General features: G+C 41.0%; 1 protein-coding gene across 1 annotated transcript in view; it reads right to left on the bottom strand.

Moving 5' to 3' along the window:
* Positions 1-6,097: 6,097 nt before the first annotated feature.
* FYB1 (FYN binding protein 1) overlaps positions 6,098-17,052 on the bottom strand; it is a 41,846-nt gene continuing 30,891 nt past the window's right edge. The window contains exons 17-19 of the mRNA XM_027878690.1: positions 7,811-7,844; positions 6,574-6,605; positions 6,098-6,458 (exon numbers count right to left, since the gene is read on the bottom strand). Of these exons, the coding sequence (XP_027734491.1) occupies positions 6,451-6,458; positions 6,574-6,605; positions 7,811-7,844 (74 nt within the window). The 3' untranslated portion in view covers positions 6,098-6,450. The remainder of the gene's footprint in view (positions 6,459-6,573; positions 6,606-7,810; positions 7,845-17,052) is intronic.

The raw sequence follows: 17,052 nt of genomic DNA, 5'->3' as shown, positions 1-17,052 counted from the left end.
CCATTCCAATGCCTGATTACCCTCTCTGTAAAGAATTTCTTCCTAACATCTAACCTAAACCTCCCCTGGCAGAGCTTGAGCCCATGTCCCCTTGTCCTATTGTTGGTTGCCTGGGAGAAGAGACCAACCCCCACCTGGCTATAACCTCCCTTCAGGTAGTTGAAGAGAGTGATGAGGTCACCTCTAAGCTTTCTCTTCTCCAGACTAAACAACCCCAGCTCCCTCAGCCTCTCCTCATAGGACTTGTGTTCAAGTCCCTTCACCAGCCTCGTTGCTCTTCTCTGGACCCGCTCCAGCACCTCAATGTCCTTCCTGAACTGAGGGGCCCAGAGCTGAACACAATACTCAAGGTGTGGCCTCACCAAGGCAGAGTACAGGGGAAGGATCACTTCCCTGCTCCTGCTGGCCACACTGTTCCTGATGCAGGCCTGGATGCCATTGGCCTTCTTGGCCACCTGGGCACACTGTTGGCTCATGTTCAGCCTCCTGATAAGCACCCCCAGGTCCCTTTCCACCTGGCTGCTCTCCAGCCACTCTGTGCCCAGCCTGTAGCGCTGCAGGGGGTTGTTGTGTGGCAGGACCTGGCACTTGGCCTTGTTGAACTTCATTCCATTGGAATCAGCCCAACTCTCCAGTCTATCCACATCCCTCTGCAGAGCCCTCCTGCCTTCCAGCAGGTCGACACTTCCTCTCAACTTGGTGTCATCTGCAAATTTGCTAATGATGGACTCAATCCCCTCATCCAAATCATCGATAAAGATGTTAAACAGGACTGGGCCCAGCACTGACCCCTGGGGGACACCACTGGTGACCGGCTGCCAGCTGGATGCAGCCCCGTTCACCAGCACTCTCTGGGCCCGGCCCTCCAGCCAGTTCTTAACCCAGCACAGAGTGCCCTGTCCAAGCCATGGGCTGCAGCTTTTCCAGGAGTATATTATGGGAGACAGTGTCAAAGGCTTTGCTGAAGTCCAGATAAACACATCCACAGCCTTTCCCTCATCCACCAGGTGGGTCACCTGATCGTAAAAGGAGATCAGGTTGGTCAAACAGGACCTGCCCTTCCTAAACCCATGTTGGCTGGGTCTGATCCCTTGTCCATCCTGTAGCTGCTGTGTGATTGCACACAGGATGATCTGCTCCATAACTCTGCCAGGCACCGAGGTCAGGCTGACAGGCCTGTAGTTACCAGGGTCAGCCTTGCAGACTTTTTTATGGATTGGAGTGATATTTGCCAACTTCCAATCATCCGGGACCTCCCCAGTGAGGCAGGACTGTTGGAAGATGATGGAGAGCGGCTTGGCAAGCTCTTCTGCCAGCTTCCTCATTACCCTAGGATGGATCCCGTCTGGTCCCATAGACTTGTGAGGATCCAGATGATTCAATAAGTCACCAACTATTTCCTCCTGGAATACAAGGGGGCTATTTGGTTTCCTATCTCTGTCTACGAGCTCCAGAGGCCAGTTGCCTTGAGGGCCACCTGTCTTACTGGTAAAAACTGAGGCAAAGTAGGTGTTAAGTACCTCAGCCTTCTCCTCATCTCTATTAACTATGTTTTCCTCCAAGTCCATCAAAGAATGGAGGTTTTCTTTGCCCCTCCTTCTGTTATTAATGTATTTATAGAAGAACTTTTTGTTATCCCTAACAGAAGTGGCCAATTTAACTTCGAATTGCATTTTTGCATCCCTGATTTTCCTTCTGCATGATCTAGCTGTCTTCCTGAATTCTTTGTAAGTAGCCAGCCCTTTCTTCCATAGTTTATAAACTCTGATTTTATCCCTGATTTCCTTCAGAATCTCCCTGTTTAACCAAGCTAGTTGTCTTCCCCGCCGGCTTCCCTTTTGGCACACTGGTATAGCCTGTTCCTGTGCTCTCAAAACTTCCTGCTTGAAGCACATCCATCCCTCCTGAACCCCCTTGTTTTTAAGGGTTGTTTCCCAGGGTGTGCTCTGGACTAGACTTCTGAATAGGTCAAAATCTGCCCTCCGGAAGTCCAGTGTAGAGGTTTTATTGTTGGCTCTCCTTTAATCTCTGAGTATTGAAAATTCTATTATTTCATGGTCACTATTTCCCAGGTGGCCTTCAACCACTACATCTCCCACCAGCCCCTCTCTGTTTGTAAACAGCAGGTCTAGCGGGGCCTTACCCCTGGTAGGTTCATTTACCAGTTGATGAAGGAAATTGTCCTCTATACACTCAAGAAAATTCCTAGACTGCCTCTTCTCTGCAGTATTGAGCTCCCAGCAGATATCCGGCAGGTTAAAGTCACCCACAAGGACAAGGGCTGACAATTTCGAGACATCCGCCAGCTGCTTATAGAATAATTCATCCCCTTCATCATCCTGGTAGGGCGGTCTGTAACATGACCATTATTAGAATTATTCTCCGCTTTTTATTAAGTTTCAGAATATAATCTAACCTATTATTTACATTAAATTTCAATTGGTATCTCCTATCTACCTCCCTTTTAATTACTGTAAACATGGTTCAAATCTGATTTCCTTTTATGACAAGGCAACCCACCTAGTTGATCAAGTACAGACTGTTAATGTAATCTTTTTGGATTTCGGAAAAGATTTTGATGTTGTCTCTCCTAGTATCCTTCTGGGCAAAATGTCCAGAACACTGCTGGCACATGACAGTTGAGCAGCTGGTTCACAGGTTGGGCACACAGGGTTGTAGTGCATGGGGTAACATAAGGCTTGTGACTGGTCACTAGTGGGGTTCTGCAGGACCCCATCTTAGGCCCTGTGCTCTTCAACATTGTTGTAAACAACTTCTATGCAAGGCTCAAAAGGACACTAAATGATGTTACAAAAATGAGAACTGTTGATTACCTCAAAGACAGAGAGGCCCTGCAGAGACACGTTGACAAATTAGAGAGATGGACAATCATCAACCTTATGAATTTTAAAGGGCAAGTGCCGGATTCTGCACCTGGGATGGAGCAACCCTGGTTGTGCGTATATACTGAGGAATGAGATGATGGAAAGCAGCACTGTGGAAAGGGACCTGGGGGTCCTGGTTGATGGCAAGTTGAATATGAGTCAGCAGTGCCCTGGCAGCCAGGAGGGCCAACTGTGTCCAGGGGGGCATCAGGCAAAGCATCACGAGCTGGTCCAGGGAGGGAATTGTCCCACTCTGCTCTGCACTGGGGCGGCCTCACCTGGAATATTGTGTGTAGCTTAGGGCACCAAAATATGTAAAAATATATTGAGCTGTTAGAGAGTGACCAAAGGAGGACAATGAAGATGGTGAAGGACCTCGAGGGAAAACTGTATGAGGAACACCTGAGGGTACTTGGTCTGTTCAGCCTGGAAGAGACTGAGGGGAGACCATTCCCAGTCTACAACTTCCTCACAAGGGGTAGACACTGTTTTGACCAGTGACAGGACCCCAGGGAATGGCCTGAAGTTGTGTCAGGGGAGATTTAGAGTAGGTACTTCACCCAGAGGGTGTTTGTGCACTGGAACAGGCTCCCCAGGGAGGTGGTCACAGTGCCAAGCCTGACGCAGTTCAAGAAGTTTTTGGACAATGCTCTCAGGCACATGGTGGGATTGTTGGGGCTGTCCTGTGCAAGGCCAGGAGTTGGACTTTGATGATCCTTGTGCGTCCCTTCCAGCTCAGAAGATTCTGTGATTCTGTAGTAATACAAATTTTGCAACCTTTTAAAATGCAAGTTGTTTTCTCTTTTCTGTGTTTAACAACAAGTAGAGGTACAGAAAAGGAAGATAAAATAGTGAGAGTCCTAATCTAGGAAAGTACAAAAAATTAATTAATTTAGCTTTAGCGGTTTGTTTTTATATCCAAGATTAATGGACATCTGCCACAAATTGTTGTCTGTTCATGCCTTCCTTTCAAATGTTAAAATGAGGATAAAATGTTTTCCTCTCTGACAAGATAGATCTATTCCTATTCATGGGATTCTGAGATACCATTGTGATGAATGCCATGAGAAACTAATAATTCCGAGTGCAGCATAAGCTTGGGAAGATTTGCACTAAATAAAGGAGTGGCCAGAAATTGAATGAGCAGGGCTGAACAACTGCCCTTTCTGTTAGCGCTCATCCAGCCCATGCACTAAATGAGGCAGGGATCCTGTGGAAAAAAGTAAGGAGCTGTCATGTAATTATAGACTGGGCACACAGATAATGATGAATCCACACAAGGAGTCAGAACTAAGGCCGTGCAAATACAAGCAGATTTATTGCCTCTCCTACCATTTCAGTTCTTCACACTACATGCAAAAGCTTTTCCATGTAGGATGGTCTAGGGCTGCTGAAGAGAAGACATAAGGGTACCCTTTTATGGGTCCATTAGTCTCCTCAGAAGTTGTCTTATTTGACATAATATATACTCACACACACCAAGGCACACATGCATATGCAAACGTGCTTATGCTTGTGTCTGTTATAAAGTAATGTAGTGTTAAGAGGTAATCTAAATAATACAGAGAATCTGTGTTCCTCCACTGAATTTCCTTCCCCTTACTAAAGGATTGATCTTCCCAGTTGAGACAGATTATGCAAAAGGATCACACATAGAGGAAGGTTTTGTTACTACTGTGGGAGGAGTAGCCAGGGGATTTGCAATTATGTGGATCGAGAATATAAACCTCTTACACAGGAATGTGCAGGAGATCAGCTGCATTCCTGCACTCCAGAGCCTGTGGTAACAGTAGAGAAATGCTATAAAGCTACTGAATTAGAGAAGTCTTTTTTGCCCTCCCCGTTTTGGTTTTGCTTAGCTTGTTTACTGGGACAGCATAGAGGTACAACACAGATGGAAACCAGCTCTGTTTACCTTAACTGGGGTGTTCATGCTGAAGCATAATTTTTATGTCAATATTTTCATGTTTTCACTGCTGAATGTTTTAGCAGGCACAGCCAAATACTCCAGAATTATAGATTGAATTTGGAGAAGGAAAAATATCACATGAACAGCCTTCCTCTTCTTTCTTTATGACTTTTAAAAGATGATAGAATAAATTACAGGTGAGAAACCCGAGAATATAGACTGCCTAGGTATAGATTTTCCTGTCTGGTAGATTTTCTCCTTAAATTTCACTTTCTGGGTAGCAATTATTGACAAACACCATGTTGTATTTGTGCTACCTTTACAACAATAAGAATGTTGATTTTCATTCTGTTACCTGCTCAGTGATAATTTTCAGAAGCTATTATGCAGCTAGTGTTGTTCTACTTGACAGAAGATTGTGTACTCACATTTCTTGTCAGAAAAAAAAGCATACTTTTATTCATAGGAATTTTAGAAGGAAGAAAAAATTGCATCCAGTGAATGGCATATTCTATTTTACATGGAAGAAAAAGCTTACAATGCCACTAATTTTTCAATTAGTATTACCTTATAAATACATTTCAACACCCTTCAACAATCATGTTTTATTTGATCTGGGCACAAAATCCTAGCTTAATATATCTTTTATTAAATGATTATTTATTTGATTTAATGTATCATATAACCAATTTAGTCAGTATTATCAATACAGAAGCTCAATGCCTACAACACATCAATGCTAAGAACAGGGAAAAACTATTCAAAATTTATTTCTGAAAAATCTAAAGAAGAATAAAATTCACTTCTTTTTCAGGAGGACAGAATAATTTTTGTTTTACTGAAGGCCATTAATACAAGATGTTTAAAAGGAAAATTCTTTTGTTGGTCTTACCACAACACATGACGTTCTGCTATCAGTTAAAAACAGAACAAGACTGGCCATGCTTACTAGAATTTAATACAAACTCTTTTTGAAACAATTAACTGTATAAAGCATGAAACTACGTATTGCTAACTGCCACATAGTTGTTTATTTCTCATATCTGCCTGCCTTCTCAGTTCTTTGGCGTATCACTAACTTGTTGCAGATACCCTCTTAAAGGCCCCCGAAAAATAAAGTGTCACTAGCAGTGACACAGTCAATTAGGCTGACACGTTCATTGCATTTAATGTGCAGAGTCATATTTTGTATCTGGGTGTTGCTGCTGATGCTTACACATGAAATTGGTATTTTTATGCCTGGATGCTGGTTAAAAAGCAAATATAAAAGGGGAAAGTCAAGTTCGTGTATAGCTTTTCAGTATTTTATCAGTATGTTTAAATACAGTACAAAAGTAGTCTCTAGGTTATTATCTCCACAGTTAATTTTTTTTTTATATCCCCATATCCCTCCTCTGAGATGCATTTGAAATGTATTTAATTGTATTTAAGCCATCAATAATGGGAATTTTAATGGCTCAGATAAATGCAATGCAATGCAATGCAATGTAGTTCAAAGCAGTGCAGGACTAAAGGCTGAACTCCTAAGAAAAGTTAATTCTGCATTTACAGGGGTGTAAATTAGGCTTCCACAAGCAGGAGTCCAAACTAGAGGTGATCTTCATTTAAGTTGTTAGTTCAACAGAATCATGGATCTGAGTTGTTATCATAGATAGATCATATTTCTGAAATGGAAAACAATGCAAAAAATATTAGTATTGTGTAGCATTTTGACTCAAGGAGAAAATTATTAATTGTAATTGAATATAGCTACGGTATTCTTTGAAATGTTCAACATACCCTCAAAAACGTTGTCATATATCTCTTCATCGCAGTAAGTTAAAAAAAAAAGAAAAACAATACATTTAAAAATCGAAACATCAGATATAAATTACTATTTGCATGCAGATAAGAAATAGAGTAGCAGTATGGCAGACAAGCTATCAAATAATTAATTTGCTAATTAGGAAAATGCAACCTTTTTGGTAATAGAACAGTATTTAGCAAGATGGTCAGGTCAGAGGATTTTCAGCAAAGGGTTGACCTGGATACATTTCTTTCTAATATGAAAGGCTGGCTTTTTTAAAAGGTTAGAATTTTTCAATTACATTTTTAAGCAACTATTCTCATAGACGTATTTCCTTAAAAAAAATTAAATACTTCCTTGTTTTTTTTTAAATGAACACCAGAAATAATGAATAAAAAAACCCAGTATGACCTTGAAATTCATTTTGTTTCTGTACTTGGCAATGCCATAATAATTTTGGAGGTGCTGCTTTTTAGGTAATGAATTTAGGTAATGCCTATAAAAGATACATGCTTCATGGAAGGATATTTTCAAAATATTTCACTTAGATATGGGAAGAAGCCCCTGGAAGACAATAAGGCTTTGTATATGTATATATTTATATACATACACAAATATATTTATGTATATATATTAAAAATTCAAATGTGTGTGTGTTTAGATGCCTCTACATTCTAAATGTGACAATTCTAAATATGACATCTCATTTGATATTTAAGGGTCTAATAAAAAGCCTGTTGAAGGAAATGGAAAGGCTTTGTCTGTCAAGAGTTTGGGAGTAGAACCGAAATGCTGAACTCCATGCAATTATTTGGAGCAAGACTGGGCCAAATCTGCTCAATCCAGGTAATACTGAAACAAAATTAAACCTAAAGAAAATCTGGTGGATTTTAGTTAAACATTTGAAAAGGATGTCAATACACCTAATCACATTAACTTGCAGTTCATTAATAGATTCTAATACTAATAATGTTTAATTTATGTAATTTTTCATGGTTTAATTAAAGTTTATGGTTATGCAATGAGAAATGAGGCTCTGGCAAATTTCCAGCATGGATGTATGTGATTAATTCTTGAGAAATAATAACTTCATAAAAAACCCCTCAATTTTCAGGACTAGAATGACAGACTAAAATAATTCCATTTCACTTTTTTTTTTTTTTTTAACAGACAGCTTAAAAGAAATTGAGTGTTATAGAAAATTTTTCAAAAAGATCACTTTGTACTTACTTTTGAACTAAATTGCTTCTCAAGACATAACCATCTGTAAAAATAAAACATATATGCATTTAACTTAAATACTCATGTTATTATTTCTGTTATTAGCACTAGTGAAATGCCTTTTTTCTCTTTTATATACATCCAACAGAAAGACAAAATAGATGGATAAGAATGTACAATGAACACTTACTTGATGAAGTTTTTACTATGTCCAGTGTTTTAGTTATTCTTATAATTCTTTATAAATTCTATTTAGTGTAACACAGCGTCCTATACAGGAAATCAGAATGCTATAGTAGCTGTAAGACCAGTTAGGTATCTACCATTCTGGATACTTTGCATATTCATAAAATGTTGTTTATCTTGTTTCTTCCTTCACAAAATTTTTTTTTTCTGATATGTAAGATATGAAAGTAATTTTTTTTAATGCATAGTGATGTCCAGCTAGAGAATCCCATATTTTTTGTTAAGCCTTTTTGACATCCAAGCCCTAACTCTATTCTATCTGAAATTGTCCTTTCTAAGATCTGTAAATATACTAGTAGAGGGAACCATCTCTTATAAATGTATGTCACACATAATAAGCTAGTACTGTTCCCAAAAGCTGATAAATATATAATATATAAAAATATCCTATTTTGATATTTTTGACCAGTGTTTTGATATATAAAAATATGCTATGGTTCTTATATAAAATATTGTAAAAGCTATCCAAAAAGACTAATATCCCAAACAGTCCTGCAAGTAGTAAAAACTTTTATTTAACAAGTTTTTTGTTTGTGTTTTTTTAAGGCAAGCTCCTTTTAAAACACCATAATAGGCAGCTTTTCTTCATAAACAAACATTTGTATCATTCACTTTGACTTGACATATTTCTGTCTTAAAATAGGTAGGTATCAGATGTTATATAGATCTCAAAAGTAAATAAGTTTTTTTTCCCCTGAATATGCTACATGCAGTAGATTGTGATTTGAACTGTACAGGCCATAATACATTTAAAAACATGAGATTTTAAAAGAAAACTTCTATCTTGTGCTAGAGCTGAAGTTGCCTAAAAAGGCACTAATTTCATGTGTTAATATTTTATTTTACTCTTACCTGCATTAGCTACTGCTTAAGACTTATCAATTACATGAACTAAAAAATAGTTCTGTGCATTTAATATTTGATTACTGCTATATAAGATAAAATTTGCTTGATTTGCCCATATTTCTATCTTCAGGGTCATGAAGATTTGATACATACATAAATTCTCCTATAACATTTGCCTGCTGAAAGTGTTGACTGCAAGAAATCTTCAAAAGTCAAGGAACCCAGTACTCCAGATTTTAAGTCACCTGTGTATTGTCTAAGGCTGAATGCCAGCTGGAACGTATGAAGCTCTGTCTAACCAGAATTTTGCTAGCATGGTTGTCCTTCCCCAGATTTTATTATCTGGGATAAAGTAATGGAAATTGATTTTTTTTTTTTTTTTTTAAAGATGTCATCTTTTTAAAGTTCTCTTTAGGACAGTCCAGTAATTTCCAAGACTCCTGAAGTCTCCATGGAGTAATTTAAAATCATTTGGCTAAATCATTCTAATCTTCTGAAATACATGGAAGCAAAACTTCTCCACTCACCATCATGGCATATAAACCCAGTGTGCTCGCAAGTCATGTGCATGTGACAGTGCTTAGGTCATGGCAAAGCATAATCTAAGGTCTTCTGATGGTCCCTGGCCCTCAAATAGGTGAGAAATACGGCTCCTGCTGATCTCACAGTCTTTCAGAGTTACTAATCCAAAGTTACATGTCCAAAGTTTCAGTTTCTAACTAATTCATTGATTTTTATGGGGCTCCCAAATAGGGAATAAGCTAGCAGGTCAGCAACCTCTGTATAAATAACTTCACCCCACTGAAAGCTATGACATATTGTGCCAGCTGCTCATTTGCATCATAAAGGAAGCTCAGAGAGGAAAAAAAACTTTCAGGCACTGAAATTCATTTATATCCTAATGTTTAAGCAAAATCTATGAACTGAATTGAAAGTTTTTGTGTATTTAAAGATGTATGTGTTCAGACCAAGAAGGAATTTAAAAGAGTAAATAAAAATCAGTTCTTTATTTCACTTTTGACATTTCAAATAATTTAATAACAAAATAAGTGATAGAAGAATATGTTCCTAAGATCACTAGGCCTAGTGTGTAAACACATTGCAATATAATTTGTAATTTTAACTGTTAGAAGAGACTTGAAGCTGTGAAGTGCTTCAGAAGTTAATGATTAAATCAAAGAATTCATGTGCAAGAAAGTAACAAAACCATCTCTAATTGCTGATTTTCAGTCTATCTGGCCTTCTGAAGGTAAAATCATAGCTTTAAGATCTGAGGAACTTGATCAACCACAGCAAATAACCAAAACTGTCATGCGTTTACTGAAGTAGAATTCAAACTTCATTAACTAATGTGGAAATTGACAGAGATCTCTACAGAGGTTTTCAGGGAGGATATTTTTATTTGTTTTGCTCTTTTATGCATAGCAAAGCAGTAGCTCCTGTCATTATCTGAAAGGCTTTGAAGACTATGAGACAAAAACAGCCAGCATGAACTACTTTCTACTTTGTTATTAGCTTGGTTCAAAAAATGCAGCTTTGAAAGCTGTTTTTTGGGAAGTGGCTCTATCAGTGAAATCCATATTTTGAAAAACATATGTGTGTTATGCAAGAAATTCTTGCTCACCCTGCAGGCCTACCAGGAAGAAGGCTGTACTCCAGACTGTAAGAGTAGAGTATAGAGGGTAAAAAAATAGCAGGAAAGTGCTTGAATCCCTTTCAGAGGTTTATAGCATTAGACTCTCTTCTACATAGGTCAGAGATAAAAAGTAAAGCTGAGAGGGAAAATACTGCTTGTTCAAAGGATACTCTAGACTGTTCCAGCACAAAATGAATTTTCATTAGGAGATTTGAAAAGTATTGTAACAGAAGTTCATTAATTGAAATTGAAATTCAAATTGAAACCATCAGGAGATGGTCTGGAATTTTCCAAAAATGCAAAAACTTCTGCCAATGTGTAGTGGTTTTGAGTCTAGGCCTTCCTTGGTGACCAGATTGTAACCAAGGAACCAAGGCCATGTTCCCAGTATTCCGTACAATTTTTACATAAGCAAGGGTAAAAAATAAGTAGGGAGAGAAAGCTCTTACTCTCTTTCTTCCGGCAGAAGGTTCTTTGCTATCATTCTGCCTGGTGAAGGAGTGAGGCCTGGTGCACCTGGTTGGCCTTGAGAAGCGGATAGTGCCAGCAGTTTGGTGCAGTTCACTGCTATCTTGAAGAAAGTATTTGTTTTTTGTCCCTTTTTCCCTTTCCTTTTCTTTTTCCCTTTTGGGGGGTTCCCTGTGGGTGATATCTTGTATATAATTCTATGTATATATATAAATGTATGTTACTTGGAATTTGGTTTGGGTTCTTTTGATTTTGTACAGTCTTTTCAGTCTGTCCGAGGAGAGGGAAAGGGAGGGGGAAGGTTTTTTCTCTGTGGTCCAGGCACTTGGCTGCAAGCCACGTCCAACCTGGGACATTTTTTGGAGGTCCCACCGGGATCAGAGTGGGTTGTTTTGGTAACAATTCTTGGGCAGGTGGCCAAGTTCTTCCCAAGCATAGACTTTGTTTGGGAACAGTGCTGGGAGAGCTGCCAAGGGGGGTTTGTTTATATAAATACACCTTTTGTTTAGGAACAGTGAAAACAACCATATAAATAATGGCCACTTTCTTAATTCTCAATGTAATTTTAGCAGCCCTCACACCTGTTCTGGGCTACTTCATGTGGAAACATCTAGATCCAGTGGTGTTCAAATGGCGAGACATTTGGGACAGGTATTCCTCCTTCCCTGACATTAAACACTGGATGATGGAGATTCCCAAACTGACTGTTGCCTCTAATTATTATCTGAATTGTGTTATGCTCTTAATGATGAAGGTAATGGACATATTATTTAGAATTAGAAGGATTGTGTTGTGCTGGTTTCCTTGTTATAGGAAAGGTCGAACCTCAAAGGGATTATCTGGAGCTTTGGAAAGGGGCTTGGAAAGGGCAGTTCCTGGTTGGCAAGGAGCATGGGAAGAGTTTGGTAAATGGATAGGGTGTGTGGCACCTCCCATGACTTGAGACTTCACACCAGAACAGGTGTTTGATCCTAGTGAGATAACCCGTCATTTAATGGAGGGTTGTCTTTCAAATGAGGATCCAAATACACAAATCTCTGCTCTGTGCTGGGGCCTATCTGGTGCTTATCAAGCTGCCATAGACCATGCTCAGAAGGCTAAGGCTGAGACACAAACTATGCCACTTGGAATCAGTGATGTTTCTATGGAGTCCACCAAAATCGGAGTCCAGATGCCACTTGAAACCAACGCTGCTTTTAATGAGTCGCTAAGTGTAAGACTAAGGCACAACCTAAAGCCAGCACAGCTTCTGTCAAACCCACTGACATTAGAGTTCCAATTATGGACTTTATGAACATGGGAACTCACATGACAACATCTACAGCCAACGCTATGACTGAGACTGGGGCCCATACCACAAACTTTGAAAACACTATTGCCCCATAAAAAAAAGGTGTGGATAAGGGAGCATGCAGGGCCCACAAGCCTAGTTCTACGATTGAGGTGTGTAACTGAAGAAGAAGAAGAAGAAGAAGAAGAAGAAGAAGGAGAAGGAGAAGGAGAAGGAGAAGGAGAAGGAGAAGGAGAAGGAGAAGGAGAAGGAGAAGGAGAAGGAGAAGGAGAAGGAGAAGGAGAAGGAGAAGGAGAAGGAGCAAAGGGACCAAGAATTCCCCTTCATAGCAAGTTCATCCCACGCTAGTATCGACTGAAGGAAGAGGGGACAGCTGCAACAGACGAAGAAGTAGACATGAGAGAAGGACCACGTCCCAAAGAATTAGGAGCATGTCCAAAAGAGAAGGGGACATGTGCAAAGGAAGAAGGGGCAGCAGCACAGATGGCTGATAAAACACAAAAACCACCAGAGAGAATGTTGACACCCAACTACACCCTTCTTGACTGTTCAACGGAGGAGATGGAAGACTATCTGAGATCCTCATCCCAGGGTCTGGAGGACTATTCGTTACCTCCACCTGTGAGAAGCCTATGCTGGCACTGTGCTCGGTCTCCACCTCCATGTGAGAGAGGCAGAGAGAGAGTGGAAACAGTTCCGCATAGATACATCAAAAGAGAAGTGGAAATGGATAGGAGGGACCTCCATCCTGAGGTGGGAGTTGTGGGAATGTCTGAAGTATTATGATCATTGACCCCAGCAGAGCTCTGGGATTTAAGAAAAGATTATAGTCACTGGCCTGGTGAATGGATTCTAACCTGACTGGTATGATGCTGGGATAATGGAGCTAGAAGCTGGAAGGTCACGAAGCACAGCAGTTGGGATCCCTGGCTCGAGACCGTGAGATCAAATAAGGAATTGCAAGCGAGCCATATAATCATAGTCTCTGGCTCTGGATCCTTAATGCTGTGAGAGAGAGAGATCCATTGAAAGAATATTTAACGAGTTCTCCAGGAAAGGGGATGACTGCAATACCTACGGGAATTGGCCATGCTTGAACTTATCTATTGTAATCTGGACTATTACAATATTTTAGACCCCGTGAATCTCCTATGTACAAATCCAGTGTGGAGAAAAGTGATTAAAGGTGCCCCTGCACCATACATCAACTGCTTGATCTCACTATTCCATCCAAGGGCGGATGAACCCGATGTAGAAACCATGTGTCAATGGATACAGAGCATAGTGGAGAATTTGGAAGATCTCTCTGATGTCCGACATCAACCCACCTGCTCTAGGGAAAGAATGGAGAGAGATCATGAATATTCCAGATGTGAGGATGACTATGAAGATAGAGATGACAGAGATTACCGAGACTACAGAGACAGACCAGTAAAGCAGTCTAGATCACAAGCTCAATCTTGATCTTGGTCCAGATCTTAGTCAAGAGCTCCTCCCCTTACACGATGCTGTGATCCCCATTCATAAGATGATCTGGAAGTTGGAGAGTCAAGGGGTGGTCAGTAGAACACACTCACCCTTCAACAGCCCCATTTGGCCTGTACGCAAGTCTGATGGAGAATGGAGACTGACTGTAGACTATTGTGGCTTGAATGAAGTCACGCCGCCATTGAGTGCTGCTGTGCCAGACATGCTGAAGGTCCAGTATGAGCTGGAGTCCAAGGCAGCGAGGTGGTGCACCACTACTAACATTGCAAATGTGTTTTTCTTCATTTCCTTGGCAGCAGAGTACAGGCTGCAGTTTGCTTTCATGTGGAGGGGCATGCAATACACCTGGAATTGACTGCCCCAGGGATGGAAACACAGTCTTGGCATCTGTCATAGGTTGATTCAGGTTGTACTGGAGAAGGGTGAGGCCCCAAAGCACATAACAAAACATACTGACGACATCATCGTGTGGGGGTACACAGCAAAGGAAGTTTTCGAGAAAGATTCTCCTCAAAGTCAGTTTCGCCATCAAGAAGAGTAAGGTCAAGGAACCTGTCAGAGAGATCCAGTTCCTAGGGGTGAAATGGCAAGATGGAAGGCACCAGATTTCAACCGACGTCATCGATAAAATCGTAGCAATGGCTCCACCAACAAACAAAAAAGGGACCCAAGCTTTTCTGGGAGCCATAGGCTTCTGGAAGATGCACATCCCCAGGTACAGCCAAATTGTAAGCCCACTTTACTTGGTGACCCATAAAAAGAACAATTTCCAATGGGGTCCCGAACAACAGCAGGCTTTCAGGCAGATCAATCAAGAGATTGCATATGCCGTGGCTCTTGGACCAGTCAGGACAGGACCAGATGTAAAGAATGTACTTTACTCTGCAGCTGGAGATAATGGTCCCTCCTGGAGCCTTTGGCAAAAGGTGCCTGGTGAAACACGAGGGCAACCACTGCCAGATGAAGAGATGTGTTATGCCCTTTTCACTGACGGTTCTTTTTGTATTATAGGATGGAACCAGAAACGGAAAGCAGACATTTGGAGTCCCACCCAATGAGTGGCAGAGGCCACTGAAGGTAAAGGCGAATTGAATCAGTTTGCGGAACTCATAGCCGTGCAATTGGCCCTGGACATCACAGAAAGAGAAAGATGACCAAGGCTCTACCTCTACACTGACTCATGGATGACAGCCAATGCCCTCTGGAGATGGCTAGAATGATGGAAGAAGATGAGTTGGAAGTGTAGAGGAAGACCCATCTGGGCTGCTGATTTGTGGCAGGACATCGCTTCTAGAGTAAAGAAACTGGATGTGAGTCCGCCATGTAGATGCCCATGTACCCAAAAGTCGAGCCAATGAAGAACATCATAACAACAGACAAGTGGATCAAGCTGCACAAATTGAGGTGTCACAAGTAGACCTGAATGGGCAACATAAGGGAGAGTTGTTCAGCTCAATGGGCCCATGATGCTTCAGGCCATCAGGGCCGAGATGCCACCTATAGATGGGCATGAGAATGAGGGGTGGATTTAACCATGGACACTATTTCCCAGGTTATCCATCACTGTGAAACCTGTGCTGCTATTAAGCAGGCAAGAAGATTGAAGCCCCTGTGGTATGGTGGATGCTGGGACAAATATAAATATGGAGAAGCATGGCAGGTTGATTACATCATGTTGCCACGAGACCTCAAAGGTAAACACTATGTGCTTACAATGGTGGAAGCAACCACTGGATGGTTGGAGACTTATTCAGTGCCCCATGCAACAGCCCGGAATACCATTCTGGGTCTGGAAAAGCAGGTCCTGTGGAGACATGGCACTCCAGAGCGAATTGAGTCGGACAGTGGGACTCATTTCAAGAATAATCTAGTGGCCACTTGGGCACGGAAGCATGGTATTGAATGGGTGTATCACATTCCATATCATGCACCCACTGCTGGAAAAGTTGAAAGGTATAATGGGCTGTTAAAAACAACTCTAAAGGCAGTATGTGGGGGAACTTTCAAGGACTGGGATAAGCACTCAGCCAAGGCCACCGGGTTAATACTAGAGGCTCTGTCAACCTAGTTAATACTAGAGGCTCTGTCAACGAAGCTGGCCTGGCCCAAGCAGAATCCCTCCACACTGTAGATGGAGACAAAGTTCCAGTGATTCACCTAAAGATGTAAGTTGGGTAAAGCTGTTTGGGTTGCCCCTACCTTAGGCCAAGACAAACCCATTCGTGGAGTTGTCTTCACTCAAGGGCCAGGTTATACCTGGTGGGTGATGAGGAAGGATGGAAAGATCCAGTGTGTGCCTCAAGGAAATTTATCACTGGGGAAAAACTAATTCTGTGCTTCAAGTTGTGTTTTACAGGAGACCAGTCACCAAATGAAAGAGACCTGACCAAAGCTGATACCGGTATCTGATGATGAGACAGCAAACCAGCCCTAAACCAGAACTGTGATTGTGACCAAGAAAGAGACAAAGATCCAAACTGAACTGAGGTTGTGTTAGTGTGGATCTGCGACAATAAGATGTCTGCTTTGAAAGATTAAATAAAGATTTTATATATATGTATATATGTGGGATATAGGCAAATGCGAGATGTGTTACATAAAAATAGTATGGAATAAGGGGTGGAGAATGTAGTGGTTTTGAGTGTAAGCCTTCCTTGGTAACCAGGCTGTAACCAAGGAACCAAGGCCATGTTCCCAGTATTCCATACACTTTGTATGTAAGCAAGGGTATAAATAAGAAGGGAGAGGAAGCTCTCGCCCTCTTTTTTCCAGCGGACTGAAAGTGAAGGTTCTTTGCTATCATTCTGCCTGGTAAAGGAGTGAGGCCTGGTGTGCCTGATTGGCCTTGAGAAGCAGATAGTGCTGGCAGTTGTTGGTGGGGTTCTCTGCTATCTTGAAGAAAGCAATTTTCCCCCCACCTGTTGAAAAGATTAAACTGCATCTCTTGCAACCAAAAGTAAGAGCATTGTTACTGATTTTCTCTTGGCTGCAATCAATGGGCAAGTGCTATCCAAAGGTGCAGCAAGGACCTACTTTACTCTGTGGGGGATCATAGCTATACTCCTTCTGACAAAGAAGGAGAGACAGAAGCAACAGACACATCTGCTGATCCTCGTTGATACAATGTAAAATTTACATAATGAAGTTGCCTATTTTTCTCATATTTGGTATGTTTTGTTCCTTGGAGTGTTTTAGGTTTTTTTGAGGCAATCTGCTCTTAAAACACAGCAATGAAATAAAAACAGTCTGCCTCTTGTCAACTACCAGACAAGGTAA

Source organism: Empidonax traillii, unplaced genomic scaffold (assembly GCF_003031625.1).
Source record: "Empidonax traillii isolate 1590-97213 ecotype Southwest subspecies unplaced genomic scaffold, ASM303162v1 scaffold44:size1908036, whole genome shotgun sequence".
Taxonomy (NCBI): domain Eukaryota; kingdom Metazoa; phylum Chordata; class Aves; order Passeriformes; family Tyrannidae; genus Empidonax; species Empidonax traillii.
Note: the sequence above shows the minus strand (reverse complement) of the source record. Positions and strands in the feature narration are given on the sequence as shown.